Raw genomic sequence first — 19,098 nt, forward strand, 5'->3', positions numbered from 1 at the left:
GGAACCATGCAAAAATAAATCTGGTATGGTTGTTGATCGTGTGTGGTCATTTAGGTCATTTTTGGTGCATTTAAAGTTTAAACAAGGACGACTAAAGGTGTGTATTATAGTTGAGCCACTTAACGCAAATCTTTGATGTCAGCTTACATCATTATCTTACATCATCTAGGTCTAGGTCGTAATGTAGGGAAGGGAATTGGCTTGAGATAAGCTTTCACATGCAATCACATGCAATTCCTGACCTTCATGTTTGGTATGTCAGGTTAGTTAGAGAGCTATACAAGTTTCATGGTCTTGATTGTGGCTTGATGATGACAGTGAAACAGAGTCATGGTTCGATTTGTAAAAAAGACAGGATAGGAGGAAAGTTTCTTAATCACTAATGAATGTAGCGGTTCTCACTGGCGTGCACGGACACTCCGCTTGCGCACGTTAAGAGTTTTTTTCCCGCTCTGGGCAGAAAAATAGCTTGTCCGCTTGCATTCTCATAGAAATACATTGTATATAGGATTATAGGGGTCACAGACGTCCCGCTGTGGCCAGGTTTGGTGAGAACAGTCACACACAAACCTGCGTGCGCAATAATGCGAGTGTGCTGATGCTTTTTTGGTGGGTTTGGTGCATTAAACCCTGCTATTTTCCCTAAATTCTGAATAAAAACAAATTAAAAAAATAGGGATGTCAATATTAATTTGCTTAACATAATCTTTTTATTGCATTGTTACATTTTGATATTATCAAACATAAATATCAAACATATGAGATAGTCTACATTTCCCAAAAGGAAATGTATGTATTTAATTCAGTCTGACCAGAAGCAGATATAAAACATATCCTCACTAGCGATAAAAATGAATGGCCAGAGGGGGTGATTTCAAAAGCAGAGGTATGGAGTCATTGCTGATAGTGTACAACAGACTGCCTCGTTGCAATACTTCAACAATCGCTTCACGACTCAACTAATTAAGTTGCACAGAGCATTTCATGTGCATATTTCATATATTTGATAGGCTTTGGTTTGGAATTCAGCAGTTCCTTGTTCTGAGCTTTGCATTATTGTTCTAAATCCTTTAAAACCCAGGATCAGATGTCTTTTATATTGGCTTCTATTATGGCATGCTAATGCATCCGTAGTCCCCCAAAAAACATGAAACAAAACAGACATTTAAGTGGTTAAGTTAAGCTCAACGACACTGCTCCTTCCGTATTCCATAAACAACATGACAACACAATGCTTTTGTTTTCCCTCCAGGAAGTACAACCCGCCTCCGCTCGAGGACAAGGTGACCAAGCTGAAGGTCACCATGGTAGCGTGGGATCGCCATGACGGCACGGTGATCACTGCGGCCAACAACCTGACGCTGAAAGTGTGGAACTCCACCACGGGAAACCTGGTGCATGTGCTCATGGTATGAACACACTGCATGAACACACGCATGGATTAAAGTTCTCAGTCACCACAACTGATTTCAGTCATTTAGATTCCATAGAAGTCAGCATAATAGTCTTCTATGGAAGCATGCCATGCACCGAAAATAGCCTATTTTCGGTTATTTGTTATTTTAAGATTAAAGAGTAACCCTCTGGCGTCTGGCATTTTGTTTTAAAATACAAAATGACTATCCTTTTTTGTCAGGGCTGGTATGGTCGACTTTAGCATCAACCTACAATGTCTTCAACTGGTTGCCTTTGGTATGGCTACCTACAACATAATTTTACATATTGTGCTAATTGTTTATGAAACACAGCACTAGTGTGGGAGCTGCTCTCACGCTCTCTCACAAATCTTATATTAGGACTTGGCCTATACATTTTTCAGTAGTGAGATTTTATTTTTCTTTAATCCATGCTTACACACACACACACACACACACACACACACACACACACACACACACACACACACACACACACACACACACACACACACACACACACACACACACAAACACACACGTTTGTATTACTAAATTTGTGAGGACATAAACATTTGAGGATATACATTTTATAAGTGACATTTTTAACCCTAACCCTAAGGTGTCGTGCACTGAAACCAGCAGATCTTGTTGAGCTTGTAGATCGACTATTTTCAGTGTCAATTTTCAGTGTCGTACCGGCACACAACTCTAACCATAAAAACATTTCTCCTTACAGGTCTGTAACTCTGAGGAGTTTACAGAGTAGATTGGGGTCCCACAGATATATCATTTTTTATCTCATCAAAGCGGCCCGTGGCCCATTGATGCATTTCAAATTCGGGGTCCTCAAAAAAAACCTTAGGAAGACGTTTCTTTTCAAAACATTGGTTGAAAATAAATACAGTTTTTGCAAGCTGTATGACCTCCTTCTTTTAACCCATTTAAACCGGGAACGCTTCTGTGTAACCACTTCATCCATATTTTATACTTTGGCTATTCCAAAATAGCAGATATACAAGCTCATAGCGCTGCACCGAGTGCCGCGCTATAAATCAGGGTCAGTACCTCCTCAACATTGGTGTGTGCTCCTGCTCCGATGTAAAACGGGGCGTCCTTGCATTATTATGTGCTGCTTTTATTCCTCGTGGACGACAGCTGTTCTCCCGGTGGTGTTACGGTTCAGATAGAGGTGTGGGGGCGTGTGTGGGATGACATCACAGTGTGTGCTGTGTCACGTCTTGTCTTCTAGGGTCACGAGGACGAGGTGTTTGTTCTGGAGCCGCACCCCTTCGATCCCAGAATCCTCTTCTCTGCCGGGCATGATGGGAACTGTATTGTGTGGGACCTGGCCAGAGGAGTGAAGATCCGCTCCTATTTCAACATGGTGAGACCTTAACCCACTTAAGCCCTATTATACTTTGTTATTATACTTTTGCACTGGTTCTCAATCTGTGGGCCGGGGCCCACTGGTGGGACGCGAGGATGTTGCAAGTGGGCCCCCAAATGATTGGCAAAACCCTAAGATTCTTTTATTTTATTAAAAAAAAAAAAAAATCCTGAAGAATCCAAAATTCTTTGTTTTACTGATAAATACGCTAGGAACTTGAAGTATAATACATTATGTTAGTTCAATTGATTCAAACCAGAACACAATCGATTGATTGATCATTAAAATAAACATGGCATGGGTGTATATGTCACAGTATGATGAAAACCAGTCCAAAAGGTGTATAATAATAATACTTTATATATATATATAAAATGTTCGATTTTTCTATTAATCGAAAAAGTAATCGATTGCATAATGGCTAAGAAAGTAAGGGATAGTTGCAGCACCTATCTCCTTGTCTCACTCTCACTCATTGTCCAGCAGTGTTCTGCCAATGTTCTCTGTCAACATGGCCATAATGGCTTTGTACTGTGGGAGGTTAAGGTACACTTATTTCATGGCATCACATTAAATTTTGTGTGTGCGTGTGCGTGTGCGTGTGCGTGTGCGTGTGCGTGTGCGTGTGCGTGTGTGTTTGGCGACATCAGTCATTGTTTTACTTCTGTACTTTGTCCCCATGGTAACCAGTGACAGTATAACTAATGGTGTGTGCAGTGAGTCACTCAGTCAGCCAGCCAGCCAGTCAGTGTACACTAGCATAGCGTTGCTGTCGGGCAGAAACCTTGTATCTTCCCCGTAAATGAATGCGATAATTTGTCATACTACAGCGTCACAAAGGTATTAAGCTATGTTTAAAAGATTGTTTGAGTGAAAGTGGTTAAGTGTGTCTGTGAAATTTATACATATTTGAAGGGATAGTTCACCCCCAAAATTACTTTTTTTCTATCGATTAGTCACCCCATGGAGACTTGAATTCATGGATATTTTTTTGTCGCATTCCAAACCAATAATTTCATGACCGGCAGCGGTTCCGGTAGGAGACACAAAGTGACTCTTTTGACTCTCCTACCTTAGGCTTAGGAATGCGACAAAAACTAAAAAATCTCCATGAAATCAATACTTCATGGGGTGTGTAATTGATAGAAAATGTCATTTTTTTGAGTGAACTACTCCTTTGACCAATGAAAAGTATTAACAAAAGCTTGTGACTAAATCATAACTGATGGATCCATAAATTGGAACACTGGTTCTTTTTCCCATTTCCTGAAAAGTATCGGTTTTGGACATGCAAGGTTTCCGCCCGACAGCGACGATAGTGTGCTTTAATAACACACTGATTGATTGTATCCTCAATCCAATTTGATACTTCCTGGCATGACTGACACAACGGTAGCATTCAAACCAGTCTAATATTACATGGGGACTTTCTCATTATTCCTGTTTGATGCAGGGCTAACATCTAAGCCATTTGTTTTCACAGCTTGTTGCCACAAGCAGTGATTTATCAAATAATCTAGCGCAGCGCTTCCCAGTGTTCTGATTGTCACAGGAAATATGTGTTTTTTTTAAGGAAATTGTCGTGATGAATGTGATACTTTTGCTTGTCACTAATTTGCAGAGTAATTTTAAATAAAACCATACTGGTCTTTTGACTTCTAGCCATTAGCAGAGATTGTCCCTGTCTTCAATGAATGTTGTGTACATGAACAAAAACAACTTGTTATTCCTTTCCGAGGTTCAATGTGTGCGCTACCCACAACTGGAATGGTTTGAATCGGCCACTCTCAGCCTCTGTGCCACTCCTGCTCTCTTCCATTTGTCATCTATATTCCACTCTACAATAAAGCATAAACCACTTAAACTATACTTAGTTGACCGGAGTCCCCCAGGGCTCTATACTAGGACCCCTCCTTTTCCCCCCTCTACACTAACTATCTTCCCCGAAACAGTAATCATGAAAAGGAACAGACTGATGTGCTTTGTACAAGGCTTTATACTGAATCCCCTGGTTTTGTGTCTTCCTGTGGGCAGATCGAGGGTCAGGGTCATGGCGCGGTGTTTGACTGTAAGTGCAGCCCAGACGGGCAGCATTTTGCCGCCACCGACTCGCACGGACACCTGCTGATCTTTGGCTTTGGTTCCAGCAGCAAATACGACAAGGTAAACACAGCTAATCCACGACTCTGATGTCTGGCGGAATAGAATTTAGTTCTACACACGCCAACATAAAGCAGTCTTTTTACAGCAGTGGTTCTCAAACCTTTTCATGTCAAGGACCCCCATAATTAATATGTATTTGGTCGTGGACCCCCATCTGAAACGAGTTTTGTGCGAGGGACGCCCATTCAAGATTTGTGAGGTTAAAATGTTTCAAAATGTGTAAAAATGTCCCCCCGAAAAAATCTATATATTTTTTAAATAGCAGCGCTACAAGCTCTTTCCTAGATCGGCTATTTTTAAAAACAGATGTATATAGGGTTAAAGTAGTTAAACTGATTTGAATGCGATATTGTCTAATTTTGCTGTGGACCTCCTGGAACCCTCTCAAAGACCCCTGGACCCCCACTTTGAGAGTTTTACAGCATCCTTTAGAATTAGCGAGCCTTTTGAGCATTAATGACTACCCCATATTATAGCGAAATGTTCCGCTGCAAATCTGATATCTCGCCGTTTTTTTTTTGTGTTTGTAAAAATAAGAATGTAAATGTTTAATAATAGATTAGTACGATTGAGTATTGCACCCCTACTCCGTATTTTTTCTCTGTCTATGTTGTGTTTTAGTTTTGCTTTTTGATGATGTTTTTTTAGATGGTTTGATGTTTTATGTTGAACGGTGTTTCATATTCTTTATGTACTTGAGTACATAAAAGTACAAATAAAGTGATTCTGATTCTCTCTCTCTCTCTCTCTGTCCCCCATCCTGCAGATAGCGGACCAGATGTTCTTCCACACAGATTACCGTCCGCTGATCCGCGACGCCAACAACTACGTCCTGGACGAGCAGACGCAGCAGGCCCCTCACCTCATGCCCCCTCCCTTCCTGGTGGACGTGGACGGAAACCCCCACCCGCCAAGATACCAGCGCCTGGTGCCCGGCAGGGAGAGCTGCAGACAGGAGCAGCTCATCCCTCAGATGGGGGTCACCTCCTCAGGTATGGGGGGAGGGAGTGCAGCTGGGAGCGCAATCCTTCTGGGACGGGACGACATCTGACTACCGGCCACAGGGGTGTAGTTAGAGTAGTGATTCTCAAAGTGGGGTCCGGGGACCCCCAGGGGTTCTCTGAGGGGGTTCCAGGGCAAAATTAGTTAAAGCAGCTCTATGCCTCCTGCTGGGCCACGACGTAAAAATGGTCAACATGCAAAGACCCCTGAACCATGACCTGAAATTGAAGTGAAGGTAGTTTGCCTCCCCTCTTCACAGACACTTGTGAAATAGTGTGTGTTAGACATAAGGTACACATTCAGATTGGTTAAGCAATGTGCATGAAGCCATGAAAGTCTAGTAGTTGCTATTTTAACAGCTCTTTGCCCGGAGCTTACACTGTTGCCTGCTAATCTTACTCCATTTGTCAGCTGCAAAAAGGCCGTAATTAGGGAGAGGATGCTGACCATTATTTGCTCAGAATGAGCATTGTAACGCTGGTGTCTGCGCTCTGACCTGAAACATTAACATTTAAACAGCAGCTTTTGTCGAGAATGAGGTTACCTTTGTGAAATATGGGATTTCTGTTGGAAACATAAGAACATGAAATAATGTAGATTATACAGCTTGCAGACAAGATAAGATTTTCAAGCTAACATCACGATGTGATGTGATGTGACGTGAGGTGACGTTGTTAGGCATCAGGTCAAGCCCTGTGTACTTCATCGTATGACGCAAAAATACCCACACACAATCACAATGGGTCGAGATTGTGAACTTGTAGATCTGCTATTTTAGATTTGTGTGTGTGTGTGTGAAAATGTGCCCAAAATAGGGACGCCATGGAACTGCTCGCTGTCTCTCTTGCCCTCCCTCCCTCTCACCCACCCCCGCACTCCATCCTGCCCTCTCTTTCCAGAGCCGTAATTTAATAAAAACTAGAGAATGTCAAAAAAGTTAACACTTAAAACCTATTTCCAAAATAGCAAAATTAGCTGAACGACAAGCTCACAACACGACGCATCCTCTACACTCAGTGCTGATCTAAAGTTAAATTAATCTGTAAAAACAACAATGCGACCGCTAGGGGGGGTGGCACTTGCCATCCCCTGGGACCCTGAATTGACGCCCCTGTCTCTCTCCATGTCAGGTCTGAACCAAGTGGTGAGTGAGCAGGCGGTGGAGGGCCCCAGTCCACTGGACACCATGATCCACAGGCTGCAGCGGGAACAAGACCAGAGACGGGGTACAAACGAGCCCAGCACCACCCCTCCTAACCCTGCTGCCATCAGCACCAGGTCCAGCAGAGGTATGCACACACACACACACACACACACACACACACACACACACACACACACACACACACACACACACACACACACACACACACACACACACACACACACACACACACACACACACACACACACATACACACACACACACACACACATACACACACACATACACATACACATACACGGCCACAGGTCAGGTCTCAGTGTGGAAGGAAATTGTGTCAGACCAGGATGAAATTGTATGCTTGTTGTATTGAGAGCACAACAAGTAAAGAGAAAAACCCTGGATTTATCGCTTGGGGCAAATTTGGTTGTTACAGCAGTCAGTAGGATAAAGACATAGACAGAACAGCGTTACAATATAAATGTACTATACTTTCTCAGTATGGCATTGTATATACACATAGACATGGATTAATAAAATGACAGAGACGACACAGAAAATAAATGACTGTAGTCAGTGATACAAAGGTTTCCATTGCAAAACAGTGAACACGATGTTGTACCCTGCCAGGTGGACCAGATGGAATGGGAATTGGTGCTGGGTTTTGTTGTTGTTTTTTACAATAAGACCCTATATGTGTCTTCAAGGAGATTGAAACAAACGGAAATGAAAATTACTTACAGCAATAAAAAAATGATAATACAGGTATACATGTTACTCTTAACCATTCTTCTTTCATGTACACATATACTGCTATTGAGGACCAAAGTTATTCTAATAAAATAAAGTTAATATTTCATGGCACGACCAGACTGATTAATCTCTTAAGAGTTATTTTATACTTTGTCACACAACTGTGTCGTGCAAAAATTGTGAAAATTGCTTATCTACAAGCTCGATGCGACGTGTTGTGAGCTTGTAGTTTCCCTATTTATGTTATTTTTTTGCCTAGAATGACATGCCCAAACTAGGGATCAATTACTAATCGATTATTTAATAAAATGATCGTTCCATTCCTCCCCCCCATAAAACGGATTCAGATCAAGGTCTCCCCCCCCCCCTCCCCACCTCCTCTCCTAGGGTCTGTAGGCTCCCCCTCGGAGTTGCACTCTCCTCACAACGTGGGTCTGCGTCGCAGCGGGCAGATCGAGGGCGTCCGGCAGATGCACAGTAACGCCCCACGCAGCCAGATGGCCACGGAGAGGGACCTGGTGGCCTGGAGCCGCAGGGTGCTGGTCCCTGAGCTGGAGGACGCCACTGTCAGGTGACACATTTTAATCCACATTCATAAAAGGGCGCAAATATATTTTCATTTGCTTCTGATGTCATACAGTATGTACTCGAAATAACATGTGTGTCAATGCATGTTCACAGAATGTAAACACATTCACAGTCAACAGAGGTCATACACTTCCATCTGCCATAGTGTGGCAGTGTGTGCGCACACACACACACACACACACACACACACACACACACACACACACACACACACACACACACACACACACACACACACACGCATACACTTGCACGAGCGCATTCACACGCAGATATGACAAATAAGTTATTAAATATAAAAATAAATGACTGGCAACGACTGGTGCCATAATAATGTAATTATGCGATTATCTCAATTAAATGCGATCAGGTGATTATGTAATAATGTGACAGGCCTACACACAATCAGACCTGTTTAACCATAGCTGGAAAGCTGTGGGTGTGTGTGTGAGAAGACAGACTATGCACCCACTGCACACAAAAGGAAGTAGAAACCGAGCTACACTTCCTAACCGTCTGTCCATTGTACCAAGACATCAGAGACACATACTTCCCACAGATTACAACCACACACCGAGATTTTGAAAACATGACCAATGACAAAAAACTCCCATATCTGCTGGGCGAAGTACAACAATGTGCAAACACAGCAGCAAGATTCGTGAGTTGCTGTGATAGGAGAAGGATATCGAACGGAACACAACCACCCTAAAGACTAATCATTGTGTATATTCCTGCACTATACCTGCACCCAGTGATCTTGGTACATAGAAATTGATCTATTGAAGATTCTGACTTTCAAATGTAATTTTTTTGTTTTGATTGTATCGCTGTATTGTTGTATTGTGCTTTTGCTTTGGCAATGTAAACGTATGTTTTCTCATGCCAATAAAGCCCTTTGAATTGAATTGAATTGAAATTGTGTGTGTGTGTGTGTGTGTGTAGGAGACAGGTGGGCTGGCGTGAGGCTAAGGGGGAGGAAGAGATCAATATCTACCGGTCGGAGCGGAGGAGACGCACCGTCCACTCTCTGCCCAAGGAGAGCAGGGTAAAGTCATGTGACCCGCTTTTGACCCCGTCTGTACAAGTGGAACGCACTACCTTGAAAAAGATTTTGACTGTAATACAGGCTATAACAGAGACTGTAATATCGTTGTCGTTGGGTAGAAACTTTGTATCTCCATATCTCAACTTTTTAAGTTTCTCCGTAAATGTTTCTCCCTACTTCATCATACAAGTGTGTTGCACAAAGGTATTGAAAATAGCAGATCTACAAGCGATGTGAGCTTGTAGATCGGCTATTTTCACTCCACCATAACAGAGAGAGTCTGTGTTTGTGTTTTGGCAGAATGCAATGAAAGCAGGCCCTGGCGTTTTTAAATAGCAGATATACTGTACAAGCTGACAACACGTTGCATTGCAAAGTGCTGTGAGATTGTAGATTGACTATTTTCTCTTTCCCTCAGTCGTACAAAGTAGTATTGTAGGTAGGGTTTAAAGTGATTAAAGGTGCTGTAAAGTATTTCACTATTCTGATAATAAGGAGTGTAAACGCATTCATCTGCTTCAGTTTTATAGTCTTCTAATTGCAATTTTGTCTGCAAATCTTTTGTGTTTCATCACTTTCATCTCCATTTCAATAGTTTATCCTGTATCATGTATGAGCTTTCCCTCCTGATTGGATCAAATTGGTATCCCGACCTGTGTTTTACTAAAGAGCTGGAATGATGTGGAGACCCCTGTTATTGAACAAACACTCTATAGCAATGCCAGTAATTACAATCGGGAAAAAGAGCTGTTAAACACTTATTTTAACAAAAGATATCACTTCCAGCACCTTTGAAGTGCTGTCATCCTCACCACCTCTCCCGTCTTTTCGCATGCTGACTGTCATTCTCTGCTGTCTCAGGTTCATCCCACCTCCGAGTGTGTGGCTGACGATGGGAGGCGGAGCCAGGGTAACCACGGTTACCACACGCGTGCCGCCATCGAGGAGACGAGTCGCCAGAGCGCAGAGGTCGCCGATGACGATGACAGCACCTCCGAGGTAGATAATCGTTACTATGGCAACATCTGCCATCACTCTTGTTTCTGTGGTTGTTTTTTTTTGCAGCGTGGCTCCATGGAGGCGAGCCGTCTAGAAGATGGTGTGTGTGTGTGTGTGTGTGTGTGTGTGTGTGTGTGTGTGTGTGTGTGTGTGTGTGTGTGTGTGTGTGTGTCTGTGTGTGTGTGTGTCTGTGTCTGTGTCTGTGTCTGTGTCTGTCTGTCTGTCTGTCTGTCTGTCTGTCTGTTTGTCTGTCTGTCTGCCTACCTGCCTGCCTGCAGTACATGTACATGTACCTACACCAAGATGGAAACAGACCAATTTGACCACATTATGGACATGTACATTGAATGCATCTCCACATGCTCAAGAACGGCTGTCAGCACGGAAATAACAATCCAACAAGGAAGTGCGTGCAAACAAAAATAAAAGTGTCAGAAAGTGTGTGGCTTAAAACAGCCACACACAGTGGAAAGAGGAACTAATCACAAATGATTCAAAGCTGTAGTGCAAGTAGAAAATGGAAATTATCAAAGTAATGTTGGGCTTTCGTTTGTGTCCTGTGAGTTCCATCTTCTGACTATTCTGAGTATGGTCAGACACCCAGTTTATTACCAATACAGATAACAGAGCATCAACTTCCTGTTTCTAAAACCTCTGATAATCTCTGAATGGGGCTGTGTGAGACACTTTTTTGTAGATTCAAAGGTAGAATATTTTATAATAGAAAGTTTTGTTGTTGTATTTTTAGGGCGAGGGGGTGGAGGTGCGGCAGGTCAACGGACACTCCTCAGAGGAGGAGAAGGAAGAGGAGGGGAAGGAGCCCTGGCCAGATGACCACAGTAGTTCAAGGTAACATGACTACTGTTGCAGTAATACAACCTGAACAACACACACACACATACACACAAACACAAGCCGAATGGGGCTGGAAGGGGACTTTTAATCACCCTATATAATTCATCCCCCAGGGGTCTATACTAAGCCCCGTCCTTTCCCCCCTACACCAAATATCTTATCAGTGAAAATAGCTGATCTACAAGCTATCATAAACACACCGAGATACACGCATACCATGCGAATGAACACACGCACGCACGCACGCACGCACGCACGCACGCACGCACGCACGCACGCACGCACGCACAAACTGAGCAGTCTACGGGGTAAAAATTGTATTTCACTACCAACAAATTAATTATTTGTAATCGCTTATCGATTATTTTGTATAATTAATTAAATCAATTAGTTGGATTAATAAATTGATAACCAATTGATTACCAATGACTACTCCAATGATGAACTGTTTTACTCCTACCAGTGACTACTCCAGTGATTACTCGGACTGGACGGCAGACGCAGGCATCAACCTGGAGCCGCCCAAGAAGAGCGTAAAAGTGAAGAAGAAGAGCAGCGGCTCGGACGAGGACAGAGAGAAGAAGAGAGAGAGGAAGAAGGAGCGGAAGAAAGACAAATCGGACAAAGACGGAGCACTACCAAAGAAGAAGAAGCCAAAGGAGGAGAAAAGGAAGGTTTGTCATTCATCACCGCCTTTCCGTTCTCCAACATTACGCTTTGGCCTCCAAAGTGAACAGAGACACTACTATCAGTTCATTACAGGCTATTCACAATGCAGATACAGTATACAGCAGTGTTTCCCAAACAGTGGGTTGGGACCCATTTTTGGGTTGCGAGTAAATATATATTTTGCGCTTCCTTCATTTGTTTTTAATTATTATTACAATTGTCATTATCATTATTCAAAAAGATTTCATAATCCTTCATGCATTTAAAACAAATTCAGACATTTCATAGATAAATAACAAATCAAAGTAATGCCATTAAAAATATATATGTTTAAGAAGTCGTCTCGAGGGGGCCTAGAGCTGAAAGTTTTGGGAACCACTGTATATTGTAGCTGTGGGCCAGAAACCTCTTATTTCCATATTTCGTAAATGAATGCCCTACGTGATCATACTAGAGTGTCACACAAAAGTATCAAGATCAATAGCAGATCTGAAAGCTCGAAACTATTTTTTTATTTGAATCCTGAAAAGTAACAGGTTTGGAAATATGAGGTTTCCGCCCGACAGAGAAAATATATTATTATATTTAGGTATAGAGCGGATCCTGCTCTATACCTGACTTTGTCCGTGTTCACCGTCAACGCTCTGATTGGTCAGACCCGTCAACGCTCTGATTGGTCAGACCCGTCAACGCTCTGATTGGTCAGACCCGTCAACGCTCTGATTGGTCAGACCCGTCAACGCTCTGATTGGTCAGACCCGTCAACAAAGTGATTGGTCAAGCTTCACGTGACACGTGGCTATAAACACATTATAAACACATATCGATGACAAAATGTATCAAAGGCGCCGCTACCTTCACACAGGGTGTGATTTTTAATGTTATCAGTGTTTGCTTGTGCCACCATCTCTTTTGTGTGTTTCCCAGAGGGCGGAGTTCCAGGAGGCGGGGCTAACTTTAGAGGAGTGGCTACCATCTGCCTGGATCACAGACACGGTGCCTCGCAGGTGTCCTTATATTCCACAGATGGGAGACGAGGTACACACCTATTTCTACTTCTTTACACTCAAATCACTAAAGACACATCTATTTTCAGACAAGCAGATGAGTGCCTTTTACCCCCTTTTCTCCCCAATTTAGTCGTTATGCCAATTGATTCCTCCCCACACACATTTGTGTGTTGTCACTGCAGTTGTATCCTACTGACTCACCTGCCAGTGAGGAGCCCCCACCGGGAGGACGTAGAGCCTTCGTCCTACTCCTCCCACCCAACACTCCGCGCTGACAGGTGTCGCCCCCAGCCTTTAGGAATACGTGCAGTGATATCACTGTCCCCGCCCGAACACGGGCCAATTATTTTCGTATAGACGCTCGACATACCACGGTGGATTCAGACCCACAACCTCTGCGGTGGTGGGCAGGCACTTGACCACTTTCTTTTCAACAAAATACAGTGCACCTTAAATGGGTGATGACATCTACCCAGAACAGAAATCATAAGGTCACTGTCGGTGGAAACCTTGAACGTCCAAAACTGCTACTTTTCAGAAAATGGAAAAAATGAACATGTGTTCGAATGGATCCAACGTAGTTATTATTTAGTTACAAGCACTTTTCATTGGATAAATATTTATTAAAACCCCAGACACACTTAACCACTTTCACTTAAAGGGGAATACCACTCATTTTAAACATTGAACTATGTCTTTAATACACCTTAGAACTGTCAGAAAAAAGTCCCCCCCCCTTCTATGTTGCCTAGAACTGGAGAATTGATTGAGGTCATGTGATCAGTGACATACACAGGGTGTACTTTTGGCTCTGCCCCCTCAGCCAAAAGTACACCCTGCGTATGTCACTGATCACATGACCTCAATCAATTCTCAATCACTGACATAGTTCAATGTTGAAAATGAGTGGTATTCTCCTTTAAATTATTTGATTTTTGTCAAAAATAGCAGATCTACAAGCTTTCCCAACGACGCACTGTGAGTTTGAAGAGTGGCTATTTTTGCTACTTTTGTGTGACACTGTAGTATGACGAAGTAGGGCGTTAAATTACGAAAAAACATAAAAGGTTTAAATTATGGAGATACAAGGTTTCTGCCCTACAGCAATGATAAGATGTGTGTGTGTGTGTGTGTGTGTGTGTGTGTGTGTGTGTGTGTGTGTGTGTGTGTGTGTGTGTGCAGCTATACTACTTCAGACAGGGCCATGAAGCGTATGTGGAGATGGCTAAACAGAAAAAGATCTACAGCATCAACCACAAGAAACAGCCCTGGCACAAGATGGAGCTTCGGGTAAACAATGGCTTCCTCTTTTCTTTTTCTGTGTCTTTTTAAGTGTAGCAGAGGGCAAGTAACTTTTGCGTCGATTACACGTAACGTGAGCTTGTAGATGGCTATTTTCAACATTATTGTACGTCATCATTGTACAACAAAGTATAATACAGGGTTATTACAGACTAATTGTTTTAGTCGATTATAACAAATCTTAGATTTATTTCACGTCAATTCGTTGATGCAGTTTTTTTTAGATAAAAGTGATAAAAACTGCTTCTCGATTACTTGATTAAACTACATGGTAACCGGAAGATTGGGCAATTGAGAAGTCTGGGCACCTCAGTGATAAATTGGCTATTTTTAGAATAAATAAATGCTTTGGAAAATGGTCTGAAATAAGGTAAATAATACATCATTTGAACATGCTTGAACATTTAAAGGTAGGGTAAGTGATATTTTTTGGTTAAAACAAAAAGTATTTTGTTAAAAGGTTAAAGCACTATATTCTGATAGTAATCATTGCTATAGAGTGTTTGTTCAGTAACAGGAGTCTCCCCGTCTCTCCAGCTCTTTAATAAACAGGAAATACATTTTCCGGTAGGTGTCAAAATCTCAGCCAATCAGGAGAAAGTACCCATTTTTAAGCTTCATTGTTATAGTGTTCCAGTTCCAATTTTGCCTGCTCATTTCCTAGTGTCATCACTTCCTATTTCACTTGTTTAATCTATATCCTGATTGAGTTCTCTATCCTGATTGGATAAAATTGGAAATGAAACTGAAACTGAAACGAAAATGTATTTTCTGTTTAATAAAGAGCTGGAGAGACAAGGAGACTTCTTTTACTGAACAAACACTATATAGCAATGAATACTGTCAGAATATAGAGCTATTTAACACTTATTTTAACCAAAGAAAATCACTTACCCTACCTTTAAGGCCTAATACTTCAACAATTTCTACAAATTTCTATTCTATTGCCAGTTTCACACTGAGGTGCCTAGACTTCTCAGGTGCTCTTCCTGTATCCACCTACATGAGCAAGATTAAGTCGGTTATTGGCCATGAATATCATTTTCGGTTAATTGCCCAGCCCTACTCTGTGGTGTAATTGTTTGACAAATATTTCAGAAGCAATGCCATGCTGCCACTTGTTTCCAAGGTAATGTGTAAAAAGCTATTGGAAGAAATAAGACACACAATAGACACACAATCCTCCCAGTAAATCACGACAAGCACAGCAGTAAAACCTGTTTCACCGCCATGATCCGTGTATTTTTACTGCCGACCCTCAAACGCTGAGGAATATTTTGTCGTCGTTGCTTTGTTACTGTGACAGGTGTGACAGCCCTGGTGTTTGACTTTCAGAACGACTGCAGATATTTCTTGTTCATTTGAGCTGCTTGTCACGAGTGGAGCTGTTTGTGTGGTTCAGAGTGTTTTCAAGTCATGTCCCACACCAAAAAGAACATCCTGCCACTGGAACATCTCTACCTTAGATTTGTCTGAAGGTTTCTTAGTATTTCATCTGTGTCTGTGTGAAATATGTTTGCAACTGTCGATTATTTTCTTAGTGATTATTCTTTTTATTACTTTTATGGTTAATGGAATGATCTTGAAGCGTGTTTATATATATTTGTTAATTTGTATACTGTATATAAACGAATTGACGCAAAAAAAGGTTTGTTTTTAATAACCTTTTGATCTGGATGAAGTTTCATTTGTCTTTTGGTGTTTTATGTGTTTAATTGTTTTGCTTTGGTGTTTTGCGATCAGGAGCAGGAGCTGATGAAGATTGTTGGAATCAAGTACGAGGTGGGCCTGCCCACACTCTGCTGTCTCAAACTGTCCTTCCTGGACCCCGACACAGGCAAACTGACAGGAGGCTCCTTCTCTATGAAGTAAGCGCAAGTTTGTGTGTAAATTATTACTGTGTGTGTGTGTGTGTGTGGGGTGGAGGGGTGGGTGTTCTACAGTTTTTGGTATTCATCAAATTTTTAGTACCCCTGATTTATTTACTTCTTCAGAGGGTTCTGAAAAGTAAGTGAATAAGTAAGTAGTGATTTATTTATACAGCGCCTTTTTACACCAAGGTTGCAAATCAAGCAGACAGAATAAAAGATACATGAAAAAAACAAAACAATGACATGCTGAAGAGATAGAGCACGCACACAGATGGTATAAAAACCATGAGCCAGGGAATAGAGATGGGTCTTTATAAGACAGGGCAACGCAATTCTAAACAGTGGGAATTCAACTGGCATTCTCATAAACAATAAATTGTTGTACACAGTACATTTTTGGACATTGTGTTTGAAGTTGAATAGTAGTGAAAAGTTGATAATCCACTCGTGCCCAACATTTCTCATACTCAAGGCTGTGACGTCTCGAATGGAAGTAATATTAAATGTCATTTACCATACATTACAAAACAACTGAAATTGTTGTCTATAATGTATATCGTCCCTGTCGGGTGGAAACCTCAAATGTCCAAAACTGTTACTTTTCAGGATTCAAATTCAAAAATAGCAAAAGTAGCAGATCTACAAGCTCAAAACACGTCACTTCGCGCCACTTTTCAAGCTTGTGGCTCTGCTACTTGCTACTTGCTACTTTTGTGTGACGCTGTAGTATGATCAAGTAGGGCATTCATTTATGGAAAAAACTCAACAGTTTTAGAATATGGAGATAAGAGGCAGCAACGATATGGAGTAGTATGTACAACTACATATCTGATGTTGTCACTCTAACGTCTGTTGCCCTACCGTTAAATGTTTCTAAAAGTGCTTGTTGAGTTGTATACGTTTATGTTTAGAGGTAGACTGTCCCAGAGTTTAGGAGCAAGGACAGCAACTGCACAGTCCCTCTTCAGTTTAACCCATTCAAACCGGGAACGCATCTGTGTAACCACTTAAACCATTTTTTAAAACTGCTGTGAGCTTGTAGATCTGCTATTTTAGAAAACGTGAACATTTGTGCAAATATTTGAATATATATGTATTTTTAAAGCGAACATTTTTAACAAAAATCTTTGCTTCTGGGAGGTCCCTGGAACAATATATTTTGAGATGGGGGGTCCGCGGCAAAATACATATAATTGTGGGGGTCCTTGACATGAAAAAGTTTGAGAACCACTGATTATATAAACATACGTTTTTTCAAAAAACTGTTTAGAAGATATTTGTAGAACCCACAGAAGCATAATAATAATATATATATTCAAAGATTTGCACACATTTTCATAAAAAAAAAAGTAGCAGATCTACAAGCTCATAGCGCGGCACTCGGTACTTGTATATCTGCTATTTTTGAATAGCCAAAGTAAAAGATAATGGTTAAAGTGGTTAAAATCTCAAAATGTACTATGTGCTTTGTGTTAGAAGTGTATTTGTGTGTCACTCTCACACTACTGCATTCGCTATGAGCATTTTTATAATTTTGTAAATAATCTGACATTTATTTATTTGTCAGATTCTCCTGTCATCTCCATTGCTCCCCCTGGTGTACAAATTAAATATAGCATATTAGGCCTCAAAGAGGGCACATTCTCGAGATGAAAGAAGCCACAATAAACATTACAAATATGTTTATTTGTACACAATGTTGATGATAATTAATTTAATTCTATAACCCAGTGGTTCTCAAAGTGGGGTCCGGAGACCCCCAGGGATCCTTGAGGGGGTACCAGGGGGTCCCCAGCTAATATAGTTAATACAGCATCAAAATTGTTTTTGGCACTTTAACGCTATCTGAAAATAGCTGATCTACAAACTCGCAACGTGTTGCATGGCAATGATATCTGCTATTTTCAAAAGATCGTGAAATAAAATATGTGAAAAATGTGGAATAAGTTTGAAAGATTTTAACAACACAAATCTTTTATGGGGTTCCCTGGTACAAAATATTTTCTGATGGGGGTTTGCGGCCAAATAAATATTAATTTGGGGGTCCTTGACATGAAGAAGTTTGAGAATCAACCACTGCTCTAACCCATGATTGTGTTGAACGTTGGTTATGAGTTGAAATTCGGTTAGGTATGCTGACTCTCTCAGTGTTCTGTCATAGCCTTGGACTAATTTGCATATTTGACTTTGGATTGCCATAGGTACCATGACATGCCTGATGTCATCGACTTCCTGATTCTGCGGCAGCAGTTTGATAATGCCAGAGACAGACAGTGGAGTATAGGTCAGTATCTCTCAATGCATCGTAGCATGACTTGATCAGACATGGTGAAAATACATTTTGTAAATAGATGTATTCTAAACTAGTCATGGTGCACTTACTGGCGTCTAACTCGTTGGAAATGGTCTCATCTCATGTGAAACTGTTTAAACAAGAGCTGTTGTTTTGTTTCTCAAGTTTGGATAACGTTCAGAAACCTTCAAGAGTAAAACCATAGTAATTAGGTTTTCCCATTCAAAATATATGTCTAAATCACTTGCATGCGTGTGTGTGCGTGGCTGCGTGCACATGTGTGTGTGTTTACAGGTGACAGGTTCCGGTCAGTGATTGATGACGCATGGTGGTTTGGAACCATTGAGAGCCAGGAGCCCTTCCAGACCCAATATTCTGACAGTCTGTTCCAGTGCTACAATGTCTGGTATGGATGTGTCTACTCACAGCTTATATGGCTATATGTCTTACTTACAAGGAATTGAGTTGTAATGTTTGGCTGTAACAGAACATCAACCCACTGTTTTCAGTGCACGAAACAATGTGACAAACAGACATAAAGAACTTATTTGTAAAGACACATTTCTTATTCAGAG

The 19,098-nt window shown here is 41.4% G+C and overlaps 1 protein-coding gene across 2 annotated transcripts in view; it reads left to right on the plus strand.

Annotated features, from left to right (window-relative positions):
- Positions 1 to 19,098, plus strand: part of phip (PHIP subunit of CUL4-Ring ligase complex) — a 144,554-nt gene that overhangs the window by 24,897 nt on the left and 100,559 nt on the right. For both annotated transcript variants that reach the window (XR_014602549.1, XM_084082409.1), the window contains exons 14-28: positions 1,253 to 1,409; positions 2,668 to 2,802; positions 4,840 to 4,968; positions 5,735 to 5,960; positions 7,101 to 7,259; positions 8,276 to 8,459; positions 9,422 to 9,524; positions 10,386 to 10,523; positions 11,272 to 11,372; positions 11,842 to 12,052; positions 12,975 to 13,085; positions 14,240 to 14,347; positions 16,103 to 16,227; positions 18,432 to 18,514; positions 18,818 to 18,929. Coding sequence is in view for 1 of the 2 variants with exons in the window: in XM_084082409.1 (XP_083938535.1) it covers positions 1,253 to 1,409; positions 2,668 to 2,802; positions 4,840 to 4,968; positions 5,735 to 5,960; positions 7,101 to 7,259; positions 8,276 to 8,459; positions 9,422 to 9,524; positions 10,386 to 10,523; positions 11,272 to 11,372; positions 11,842 to 12,052; positions 12,975 to 13,085; positions 14,240 to 14,347; positions 16,103 to 16,227; positions 18,432 to 18,514; positions 18,818 to 18,929 (2,082 nt within the window). In the remaining variant the exon portion in view is untranslated. The remainder of the gene's footprint in view (positions 1 to 1,252; positions 1,410 to 2,667; positions 2,803 to 4,839; positions 4,969 to 5,734; positions 5,961 to 7,100; positions 7,260 to 8,275; positions 8,460 to 9,421; positions 9,525 to 10,385; positions 10,524 to 11,271; positions 11,373 to 11,841; positions 12,053 to 12,974; positions 13,086 to 14,239; positions 14,348 to 16,102; positions 16,228 to 18,431; positions 18,515 to 18,817; positions 18,930 to 19,098) is intronic.

The sequence above is a fragment of the Gymnoscopelus microlampas genome (assembly GCF_963454915.1).
Source record: "Gymnoscopelus microlampas genome assembly, chromosome: 16".
Classification (NCBI taxonomy): domain Eukaryota; kingdom Metazoa; phylum Chordata; class Actinopteri; order Myctophiformes; family Myctophidae; genus Gymnoscopelus; species Gymnoscopelus microlampas.